A 13,198-nucleotide genomic window follows, 5' to 3' on the forward strand; every position below is an offset into this window, starting at 1 on the left:
AGCTTTGTCAGTTTGTAATGCCTCCATGTGGGCAATACATGCCCTCTACAACTGCAGTACCCCTGGCAAGAATGAAATAATATTTGGAATATTTGTGACTCAAACATCAGCTTTAAATATATTTTGGAAATTCAACCATTTTTCTTCAAACATCAGCTTATGCGTTCTGCAAATACACACATTTTGACAGTGAATACATTTTTGGCATTCTTATATTAATTCAACCAAGCCGAATGTTCTGATTCAGTAGGCTGGGATGCACACAGGAGAGCTACTTAGAGGTGGCTAGAGAGTTACCAATAGCTCACGAGCTACTCATTGGAGAAGCCTAGTTTAAGGCTTTCATGGCAGCGGCTATCCTGAACATGTTCCTTATGTGGAAGAGAAGCTAGAACTGCATCTGTCGTGCCTTCTCTTTGTACAGTCACTTGCACTGTTGTAGTCAGCGCTGTACCTGCACATCTGCTTCAAGGCAGTACCTGTCTCCCATGAGCAATGGAAGCTTACACTGTGTACTTGTTCCGTTTGTGTTAAAGAAACATTACCTAGAGATGCTCATTCTGCACATGTTATGTGTGAGTGAAATCTGCATTACTGCTGCTCAGAGGGCATTTGTGAACCTTGCACTGCGGCTGCTCTTTTTAACTTGGTCTTTGTGCGAAGAGAAGTAAAAAACCTTGCTATAGATTTCACAACTGGTGTGCTTCTGTTACCGCATTGACACATAATAGACTTAATGGCAGTAGAGAATGGTCCTGTGGCATCAGCACAACCATAGCTCCAATATCAGCACATTCTGTGATTTCCCAAAGCTGCTTCTCCGAGAAGGCCCACCCTCCACAAAGCATGCCCCGAGATTCAAAGCACATTACTACAAAATTGACCCATATCAGCACATATTTGCCTCACTAGCACAGCAGCGCTTGGCACACATTCTTAGACTCCACAATGGATCAGGAAAACACACATTTCCATTTTGTATTTCCGCCTCAGATAACGATACTTCGTTGAGGTTCCACGGGGCCTCGGTATTGCTTGTTCTGACAATGCCCCAGTAAACATGCACATGAAATGTCCAGGATGACCCAGTAACACACCTATTTTGTCATTTCTTTCGAAAGCCCAATTAAATATAGGTTGTGAGTTTAAATAATGTCCAAGTAAATACGCATTGCCAGTTTCCAACGAGCTGCCAGTAAACACGTAAGACCTCTTCTACCACGCACATTTAGGGACATTTACAGATTCTAAAGGTACAAACACACACACACATTCATGAATGTATAAAAAGTCCACCTGGTATTGATTAACCAGATATCGAACTACTGCAATATACTGACTAGCTTTTTCTCCAACCCCGTGTTACCCATAGATGTTAGCAGTTTATATGGCAGGGCACCCAAAAACCTTGAACTTAAGGCCTGAATGTAACTCTTCTGTTCCTGACGTGGTCGAGCCGTTAAGGAGTCCGGGTACAGAAGCCTCTGATGGTCCGTATAGTGGACACGCAGCTCCAGCGGGGCCTTCTCTCCTCCTGATATCGCAGCAAACACCACAACCTCAAAGCCTCAGCATCAGCAGCATTTCATACTCCCCTGTATCTGGGCAGATGGAAGGCCAGGAAGTGCCTCCGCGGAGGGCATGTGATCACCGGGATACTATCAGGACAAACAGAGCAAGCCTGCAAGTGCAACCTTTATTTTTTTTACTTTTCGTCCTTTATTTTTACCCCTTTTATGTGCTGGGAACGAACTGTACTCTGGAGGGTGTGGAGAGAGCTAATGCTGAGCCGGCTGGCAGATCAGGACTTTCCTGATGGAGAAACCGCTTTGGCCTTAACAGCTTCTTTGCTGCGTTCCCTTCTCTGGTCTTTGCAATGTGTGTCATTGTCTTTATGCCATACTAGCAGCTGTGCTCCTTTACCTGGCATGAGGTGGTAGGGATTGCACGTCTGTACCAATCAGTGTTTACCTCCCACAAAGGATTCTAAATCTAGGGCCAGATGTAGGAAGCACTTTGCGAGTCGCAAACGGCAAAATTTGCCGTTTGCGACTCGCAAATGCGTGATTCCTATGCAGAAATGCATTTTGCGAGTCGGGACGACTCGCAAAATGCATTTCCGAATCACAAATAGGAAGGGGTGTTCCCTTCCTATTTGCGATTCACAATGGTATGCAATTCCATTTGCGACCGCGTATGCGGTCGCAAATGGAGTCGCAGTTACCATCCACTTGAAGTGGATGGTAACCCATTCGCAAACGGGAAGGGGTCCCCATGGGACCCCTTCCCCTTTGTGAATGGACCCCATATTATTTTTTCAGGGCAGGGAGTGGTCCAAGGGACCACTCCCTGCCCTGAAAATTCCGAAACTAAAGGTTTCGGAATTTTTTGAAATGCAGCTCGTTTTCCTGTGAGGAAAACGGGCTGCACTTCAAAAAAAAAAAAAACCTTTATTTAAAAGGCAGGTCGCTAACATGGAGGCCTGCTGACGTCAGCAGGCCTCCATGTTAGCGAGTGGCTATACTCGCAATGGGGTCGCAAACTGCGACCCACCTCATAAATATTTATGAGGTGGGTCTTTGCGACCCCATTGCGAGTTGCAGAAGGTGTCTGAGACACCTTTCTGCATGTCAAATTGCGACTTGCAATTTGCGAGTCGCACAGACTCGCAAATTGCAAGTCGCAATTTGATTTTTTCCTACATCTGGCCCCTAATTCTTACATAACAAACACCCAAACCGAACTATTGTCATGTTTGGCGCAAATAGACTACTGCGCTTGCCACACATCACCTTAGGCCAAGAAAACTCAAAGCAGGAAATCATGAAGAACAAATTAAAAACAGGACATAAAAACAGGATATAAAAAGCCAGACCTACTGCATTTGTTAATGCTTGTTTTGTTAGTGCCCTACTTTACAGATTTTGGCGCCTGACTCACATGCTGAATTGCTCCCGTTCAGTTTGAGAATGAAATACCACAACTTCTGGTTTGTTCACATACCACTGATCTCTTCCGGTGGTTGTCAGATTAAGCACTCCTGTGATGGCACATTACTGCAGTAAGAGATTTATTAATTACAGTTGCCTGTTGAAAACAAGTGTGGCCTGTTTTTTAGTGATATTTGTTTTTTTCTTTTTCGATAGGATTTTCAGGTTTGCACAATGATTTGGCCTTCAGTTGCAGCAGAAATCGTTTGGGATGTATTGTTTGTCGTTTTGGATTTCTTAATACCTGGTCTAAGTATTGTCATCGGTTACACGAAAATATTCAAGGTACTGAATCATTCAAATCAAATAAGATTGCATGACTGAATATAGTATATACTGTACTTTAGATTTGTATGACGCTTTTGGAAAGAGCCGGAAATATACATAAGGATTATTAGCTTTATGTTACTGATATGTTCGTAATACTTCCTTTTGTAAAAAAAAACATAAACAAAAAATAGATATGTATCTTCATATATAGAGGGGCTTTGGCCCAGACATTTTCACCCATTTGTCTGTTCAGCTGTCATTCTGATTTTGCTCCCACCCACTAAAGCATATGGCATGAGGCAAGGTTTCAGCTCACTTCATCTATTGACTGCATTATGAGTGACAGCATTTTGCTTGGTCACGTGTACATCTGCCTTAAAAGTAGCTTGCTTCTGCTGGAAAATCTCTGCTATTGCTTATTTTTTTAAATTTCTAACAAAAACGAACTTGTGTCTGTCCCCTATTTCATTTTACCTCTCTGTGTCTCCATAACATGTCCATAGCATTTCCATTTGTGTGCACCATCTAAGTAGAACACCACACATCATCTTGCAAACATTGCCGGAGAAAAGCAGTACGCATTGTGGTCAGAGTCAGCCTAGGGAAACAAATCAGCCTGGGCAAAAAATTTAAAAACAGCCCCACTCCCGGGGGTGTGTGGCTACTGCCAGAGAAAAATGGCCACCTAATTGGAGAGCTCTGCTGTTCTGAGAGACAAAAACGGCCCGCTTTGCTGATACACCACCTCCACGCACACTTTAAACAGTACCCAGCATATAGGAAGTTATGGTATTTTCAGCGACCCACTTTAGGCAAAAAAGACTTTGAGAGAAATACCTCTTCTAACCAAGTGCTCCAGACGTTGCCTCACAATGCCTGACCCTAAAATGGCCGAAACCAGGATTCCACATGAATGAATCTCTACTTGACTACCCCAGCATCACTACGAACATCCTACCCCTAGTGGTGAGCACTTAGTGGCACTACTCTACAACACTCTGCTGGAGCGCTAGTAGAGATTTTCTTTCACACCTCGTATTCAGAAACCGCAAGCACTCTGGCGAGACACCATCACTATTCCCACCATCAGAACTGGATCTTTGGACTCAGTGAGGAACGTAGTAGTCAGATTCATCACAAATCAATAAAATGAAACCACAAACAATTCTAAGGACCGTAAACAATTTAACACTATATCAAACTCCAAACTGAATAAAGTTTCAAAGCTTCATTACAATCCCAAGATCAATGTAACATATCTGGTGCGCAAAACCAACTTATAAGCATACATGAATACCATTGGCTGACCAAAATGCCGAAAGGGATTTAGCCTACTGAATATCAATACTGTTAAACACTCCAAGAGAATAACATAAACTAGCAAAATCACAATGTGCACATTAACATCAGATTTTAAAGCAGATAATGGTGACATCAGTAAATCATCAAAGTACAATTTTAACAATCAATTTCAAGGCTGGCCATCTTTATTTCTAACACAAATTTAGACTTGCATGTGTGGGAATGGGCTAACACATGTGGACAAAACAAAAAGAAAATACAAAAATAATTTGGAAAAAATCATCTAACCAGGGTTACCCTCTATAAAATATGCTGGTGTAATTATCTAAACTGAAAAGGAAAAAAGAAACCACATTTAGTTATACCTCTCCTCATGGGACAGCACACAGGAATACTTCATCAGAGCGTTCATCTTCTCCCGACTTCAGTAGAAAGCAGCATCAGGACGGTGCAGAACACAGGCTGCACCTAGGACAAGTCAGCAGTTCACAATGAGTTGGGCATAGTAGTATTGAACAGCATAAATGAATGGGGCAATTAAGACTAGAAGAATCTCATAATACAAAGATTAAATATGGCGGAAGACTTTGAGAGGGACAGGAGGAGGAAATTACAGTAGCAGCCTTTGCCAGGCATCAGCAGACTCTGACAGAAACGTAGTAGACTCGAGACAGGAGTAGACTGACTTAAAAGTTTGAAAGTTCCTCACTAATTAGAAATATCCATGTTCCTTTGATGGGTCCTTCAGGTGGGCTCAACTACGCACACGCTCCGGCGTCCAATGGTTGTCGCTGGCACCATCAAGTTTGCAGCTATTCCAGACTTTCCCAGACAAAGCATGTTGTCATTTTGATGATTTCATACAATTCCTCTAAAACGTTACATTTTCTAGTTAATGGTTGCATCAAAATCTTTTCTCACAGTACACAGATTGGACTAAACATTTCTCACATGAGAATCATGAGCTTCCTGTCTTGTTCGACAGCTAGAACAAATACTGGTACATAGTTATCATTGAAACATGAATAAGCAAGTAATTTTCCTCTACTGCTGCAAATATAAAACTTCAAGCCTAGTCAAGCTAAGAAAGCCTAAATGCACATTAATATAGTTAATACATTTGTAAAACCTATTGTGCACCTTACAGTTGAAATAAAATATGTAAAACAAATTATTTTACTGTAAAAGTTATTTATGACATGTTCGAACAATTTAAACGTGTATTTATTTTTCTGCACCCATGTAACTTCATGTTCATAGGATTAATTTAAATCATTATAAAAACAATTAATTCATATTCATTTAATACTTCAATTCAAATATTCATCTCGTAAAAATACTTTCTGCATTATTTCATGTCTATAGCTTACTCAAATATAAGTGCACAATATCTTCATGTTAAACATGATGTCAAAAACAAATGGCGGCCAGCTTGTCCACCATAATTCAAACATGCAAACTTTATCTTTCCATGTTAATTTCTCAGTTAAACTTTTAAACTGAAGGTTAGTAAGTCACCATTAATGTATTACTAAACTATGATCTCTCTCACTGTATAAGGGTAGGAACCTATAATATACAAAACTAGCAAGTCACCACTAATGTATTCCTAAACTATGATCTCTCTCACTGTATAAGGGTAGGAACCTATAATATACAAAACTAACCTACTGACCAGACCAAATATGGCACAGGCCTTCCCACCCTATGCCTGACCCTGAGATGGCCACCTCCATTTAATACAGCTCTCTATAAAGCATGTTCCAGTACTTTCTTACTTCTAAACTACACATTTTGGGATTCTGAAATTTTCCACCTCAACAGCAACCCAAATTGCAGACAGGAGGGGGCTGAGAATAATCCCATACACTCCAAAGTGCTGTACCTTGCTATTCAGTATTCTGCATTGCAGCACCATATACAATTATTTGTGTTACTAATCCTGGAAGGATACCAACTTCTGCACCTCACCCTACCTCTCAACATTCAATGCCTCCGTGAAACATCTCAAGGACTTCCCAAATCCCACTAGGTGCACCCAATATGAAGTATACAGTAAGGTCCGCTCTCAGAATGGCAGACTCCAAACTGCATGACCCCAAAGAAGTGAGGGGAGTTTGGAAAGACACCAAACCAGGTCAAAAAAGTCACAAGCAGGACCCCTGGCCCCAGACTCCCCTATAAAAACTAAATCTGAGAACTACGCAACTCTAGATATAACTATGCAGAAACTTGACATGCAACATGTGCTTGCTCAATCAACAAAATCCAACACAGAAACTGTACAGAGCGACCTTGCATCTTTGAAACAAGAAATGATACAACTGGGTAGCAGAGTCTATGAAATAGAAGCATGGATAAACCTCCTGGAAGACCAAAAACATACCTCTTCTAAAACCACCACTGCGAGGCTGGCTCGACGGGAAAGGAACATCACCAAACTCGAAATAAAAATAAAAGGAGCAACTTGTGCAGTTTTGGACTTCCTGAAGGTAGCGAAAACCAAGCTCCTTCCTGTGCAACCTTCTTTGAAAAATTGATCCCCCAAGTACTCAATATAAGCTTAGACAAGGACTTTGAAATAACCCGAGCACACAGAGTTCCCACACATAAGCCCGCAAACAACAAAGCTATAAGAGCCATCATTTTCAGACCCCTCGCTACTCACAGACTGAAGCCATCCTCACACAAATTAAGAAAATACAGTGAATTAAGTGGCAAGGTTCCTTCATTGGAATCTCTCAAGATTACTCCAAAGACACTGTCAAGAAACTAAAGGTTCTCCTTTCTCTGAGGAAAACTCTGAAAGATCTGTCAATACAATTTTTGTCTATTGGTCCTGCACAAAAAAAAAAAACTTACAATGGCAAAAACATCATTTTTGAAGACCCTTAGAAACTGAACTCCTATGTTGCTGAAATCCAAGACCTGAAAATTACTTCTTAAAAACTTGGAAGGAATAGCTGATACTTAACACAAATCCTTCCTAATAACTTTCACTAACTTTCTACTCAGTAACATACAATTATAAAGGCTGCCCACAAATGGCTAAACAAAACCCAATTCACGTTCTTCCCATAACGCTGCAGAACTCTGATCGACTCATTGGATCGGGACATGGGTGTACAAGCTCATTCTTCCTTTGTAAGTCTAACAGGCCAAAATATTTGTTTAAGTTTCTTCCACTTGAAACAAAGACAGAATAAATGGAGTGATCAGCAACCTACAAAACCTTAAATAAACTAACTAACTAGCACCTATTAACCTACTAAGAACCTAACAACAAACCTATCAACCTACTGTTAACCCTAACCAATGGTCAGATTTCTGCTCTCTTCTTTAGTAACTAGTACTGTATTTCTATAACGACCTTCTATCTGCTCTAGTTAAATCGGATGTTTTATAATTGTCTTCAACCCGATGACGTCTTTATTGCAATGTTTCATCTTCTCACTTTCAACATAATTTAGATTTATCAAATCCCATATTGACATCAACTAATATTCATACCAGACTCACATTGATAATATTATCATACAAATCTAGTGCCATCCAATGGATACTTAGCTGCTGTCCAGTTGTTATCGAAACTGCATTTTGACCTGCAGGTTGGACAATACAAAAATCACTAACGTTTGTGCACACTCCTTGCAATACAGTAACCTGGGGTCACTTGACCGACCTACTTCGATATATGTTGAATCTGTGTTGAGAATATGCTGGCACAATGTGAACATTATGCTGGTACTAGGTTGATAATATGTTGGTTCTAGGTAGACACCTTGCTGATAACTCATTGAAACTCTTTTGGCTCTAAGGTTGACACTATGTTGATATTATGTTAGCAGTATAATGACAATTAGTGGCAAATTTACTGGAAATGTACATTGTGATCCATAATTATGAGATACATTGGGTACCATTTTTCACAACCATAACTGTTGACATAAAAACTTAACTCAGAAGAAATAATGTCAGGTGTCACCAACTAAGACCCATCCCACAAATAGCCACTTCACTCACTACCTGGAAATACAAACAGTGTAAATATAAACAACAGAATACACATGATTATCCACTCCCACTAAATGGCAACTAACTCACTAGGCACCACTATGGAAATAACGCCAGGCACTCCAGCCACCATATAATAAATATGAAATACTTAGACACTGCCGTGACTCTTAATACACACCCCATTCTATACAGGGCACGGTAAAACTGCACTCCGGATCTAGGCTTGACCACTCGTGGCCTCCATCGCCTCTACTCAATTAGATTTTGTCGGATTTCTCTTCATAGTACTCGATTCTCATCACAAATATTTAATCAATAACTATGCTATCATTTTAGGCATAAAAAAGCCTGAGGCACAGTCTAGTCCACAAATAAACACTGGAATCATGCTGTACTACTCTACTATCTCCTTTCCCTCCTCCCTACCCACTGCCCTTCCTCTCTCATCCATTTCATTTCCCCTCACTCATTCCATCCCGTTAATCCCACCTACCTAGCCCTACCTTAATGGCAAACAATAACTGGCATTTAGCTGGTTACATCGACGAGAACACTCCCCTCCCACAAAAATGCAGAAACGTAAAAATACTCTCCCTTAATGTCAAGGGTCTAAATCACCCAAGAAAAAGAGAGAACATCCTAGACTATGCACATAAACTTAAGGGAGACCTAATTCTCCTTCAAGAAACCAAGGTGACCATGAAAGAGGCAATCCTCCTAAAAAAAGCATGGGTTAGTGACTTACCATGCACCCCAGCCATGAACAAAAAAATAGGCTGATCACCCTTATCTCGAAAGCCTCTGGTCTCATTATCTTGTCCTCAGAAGCAGACACCGAAGGCAGATGGCTTCTTGCCAAATTACAGAAGTTAGCGACAAGCCTACCTTTTGGATTAATATCAATAAAAAGCTCTCAGCTTTACCTCCCAACTGCAGAATGATTCTAGTAGGAGATGTCAATTTACCCTGCTGCACCACTCTTGACAGTAATTCTGCATGTCAATTTAAACCCAACAAATCCCATAAACAAATGCTAAACATGTGCAGTTCTCTTAAACTTAAAGACATATGAAGACTATTGAATCCCACCGGGAAAGATTACTAATTTTTCTCCTATCCGCAAAATACATTCTCTCCCATTGATTATATCTTAATTCACAAAACTCACGTACCAGCCACCTCTTCCCCAACCACTGAACTGATCTTAGTCTCAGACCATACCTGTATTTCATTACTCTATGATATTGCTTGTAATACATCAGGAACCAAAACATGGAGAATGAACGACCTCCTCGTGGAGGAACCCTCCTTCAAGGAAATAATAAAAAAACAGAACGATTAATACATAAAACTCAATAGGTCTTCTGGTCCAAATGCACAAATCATCTGGGACGCCCTAAAATGCACTATCTGTGGGCATACGAATAAACTTAAGTCAAAGAAAACAAACTAGACAACAAAACCTTAGACCAACTAGAACTAAAAATGAAAACATTAGAGAAAGATCTCAACTGCACCAAAGACAAAACACAATTAAACAATCTAATTAAACTCAAGTATGAATACAACAAGATCCTATGTAACAAAGCCCACCTAATAGTCCAAAAATACAAAAGCATCAATTTCTGTGGACGTGATAAAGCTGGCAAAATACTTGAATATTATTTAAAACAGACCCGTCGGAAGACAAGAATAACCTCTATAACCAATTAACATTATGTCACATCGACAAACGAGAAGGACATCCTAAATATCTTTAAAAAATATTGCCATATCCTCTTCTACAAAAGTAATAACACATCTTATGACATATGCTTAAACTACCTCAACAAAATTAATGTAACTAAGATAGATGAATCAACAAAAGAATCACTAGAACAAGCATTTCTCATGATGAAAATCATAAATGTCATCAAAACAATGAAAGCCAGGAAGGCTCGAAGCCCAGATGGCTTCCCGCGTCATTCTATCAAATTTGGGATACCTCCCTATTCTTGAAAGACTTATTCGCCCATTTCTCCTCCACTGGCTTCATTGAGGGCTCCACCACGGAGGGAACCATAATTATTATGCCCAAAGAAGGGAAAGACCCATCCAATCCCAAGAACTACCAGCCCATTTCCCTCATAAACACAGGTTGCAAAATATACGCAAAGATCTTAGCGCTCAGAATAGAGTCCATTCTCAACAACATAATACATCCCTCTCAATCAGGATTTATCAAAGGGAGATTCAGCGCGGATAATATCAGACTTTTTAGCCATGCGATTGAAATAGGCAAACTCCTGCACCAACCAACATGCGCAATAGCATTAGATGCTGAGAAGGCCTTCAATAAGGTATTGTGGACCCTCCTCCAAGCCTCACTCTCCTCCTTCAACTTTGGGCCTGCTCTCTCAAAAATGATCCTTGCTCTATATAAAGAACCAAAAGCTAGAATTAACATCAATGGAAAGTTGTCTAATACCTTTTACCTCCAACAGGAAACCAGAAAAGGATGCCCTCGCTCCCCCTTACTTTTTCTACTAATGCTAGAACCCCTACTTACATTGATGAGAGAAAATCCATTCACCCCTGGTATCCCTTTCTCATCAGGCCCACAAAAACTAGCCACCTAACACGGATAACATTCTCCTTTTTACCACCCAGGAAGACTCAGCTTTGCAGCACATCATATCCACCATCAGCGACTACTCTAAGATGACAGGCTACTGCCTCAATGAAGAAAAGACAGAGGTTCTTCCTCTCAATGTGTACTGCAACAGCTCACACATAAGCCCCTATGGACTCAACTGGGCCCCAGATAAGATAAAAATGCCTGGGTACATGGTTCACCGATAACCTTAAAGACTCCATTGATCTCAACAAGAAAAAGACTCCAGATAACATCAAAGATAACTTAGGTAAATGGTCAACCAGGTTCATTACTTGGTAGGGTTAATAGAATCTATCAAAATGATGATTACTCCCCTCATTACCTTTTTAATCAGCATGTCCCCCATATACCTCTCAGATGCCTTTTTTCACTAAAATAGACATGTTACTTACCAACTTCCTCTGGAATTCTAAAAAGCCCAGAATTGCCCTAAAGAAACTGAGGCTTCCTAAAAAACCTGGTGCCTAAACTTACCCGACTACCGGAGATACCAACATGCCTTCCTACGAAACAGGGGGGCCACTGGCTCCTAACCACCACCAACCCCTCAGCGCCATGGCTCGCTATTGAAAATGTCCCCACTAAACCGCTTATCCCTCACTTCATTTCTAATTTTCAAAAAGTTAAAAAACAACACTCTCTAAAAATTCTACCCAGCAGAGACACGCTGAAAAATTGACAAGAACCTGCCCATCAAAATTAACCACTCATGTCTTGCCTTGCTATGGCACAATGAAAATGTAAAACTAAACAGGAGAACGATGTATACAGAGAAATAGGCAGAAAAGGGTATTCTCCTGGTGAGTGATACTGGCACCCCCTCAGAACCCATACCGTTATCTCAAATTAAAGACAAATTTCACCTTTTACCATTTCCTTAAAATAAAAAAAATTCTAGCATAACATAAACCTCCAACCTCCCCTGACCTACCCAACACACTAGAAATATTTACCAAAGGCAGTCACCTAGCTTCCAAACTGTACTCCCTCCAATCCCCCACAAAAAACCTCACTAAATAAACCAACACAAGACAAGTAGGAAACTCTACTAACAACACTCCAAAGTCTTTCCGGACTGGCCATCTACCTGGAGTAACCTCATAACTCCCTCACTAGCATAAAGCAGATACTGTATTGCCAATATGGCACACTGGACTCCGGACAAACTTTATGAACTAGGCCTCAGATCCTCTGACACATGCTGGAGCTGTGAGAAGAAAGCAGGAGAGTTAAAACACATGTCTAATGGAGGACACCAGGACACTTGCACTAGGAACCAAAAAGGTTTGGCAGGACATCTTTAATTCAGTAATGCAATATCTCAAATACTTCATACAAAATGGACTCCTACTTTAGCACCCCCTCACAACTGACATTAAACAGGAATTAAAAAAAGAGGACCCTCTCCTATGGGACATTCTAGTCACAACTGGCCTTAAAGGTATCCTCAATGAATAGAAAGACTCATCCAACTACCCCAACACATGGTGGGAATGGGTCCAATTCACCAGGACTGCCTGTAACTCACTAAACTTATACTTTAAGACAACACCAATGAAGAATGGTTAACTATGGTGCAAGCTAGACAACCTTATGTCTCACTCGTCTATGTTACCACAATCATCTGATCACTTGATCTTTCATGCATTCACTCACTCACTCTCCCACCCTCCCCCTCTTCATCCCACTCTCTCGCACCCTTCTATCCCTACCTACCAACCTTCCCCATGTACTTCCTACATGTCACTCCCTATCACCTTCTTTTTCTCTTCTCTCGTCTCCACTCTTTTACTCTGGCTCATTCCTCTACAACTGAGGTACCTTAATCATTCACCACAACATCAAAAACCGCTCCCTCACAATACATACACTGATTAACTTCACATTATCATTGCAAACAAATACACTTATCTCTACCCTCTACTGTTATAAATGTGGACCGACTCCTCGTGCTATATCCTAA

At 40.7% G+C, this 13,198-nt stretch overlaps 1 protein-coding gene across 1 annotated transcript in view; it reads left to right on the top strand.

Moving 5' to 3' along the window:
- Positions 1-13,198, top strand: part of FFAR4 (free fatty acid receptor 4) — a 92,640-nt gene that overhangs the window by 55,161 nt on the left and 24,281 nt on the right. The window contains exon 2 of the mRNA XM_069239834.1: positions 3,147-3,275. Within this exon, the coding sequence (XP_069095935.1) occupies positions 3,147-3,275 (129 nt within the window). The remainder of the gene's footprint in view (positions 1-3,146; positions 3,276-13,198) is intronic.

This window comes from Pleurodeles waltl, chromosome 6 (genome assembly GCF_031143425.1).
Source record: "Pleurodeles waltl isolate 20211129_DDA chromosome 6, aPleWal1.hap1.20221129, whole genome shotgun sequence".
Taxonomy (NCBI): domain Eukaryota; kingdom Metazoa; phylum Chordata; class Amphibia; order Caudata; family Salamandridae; genus Pleurodeles; species Pleurodeles waltl.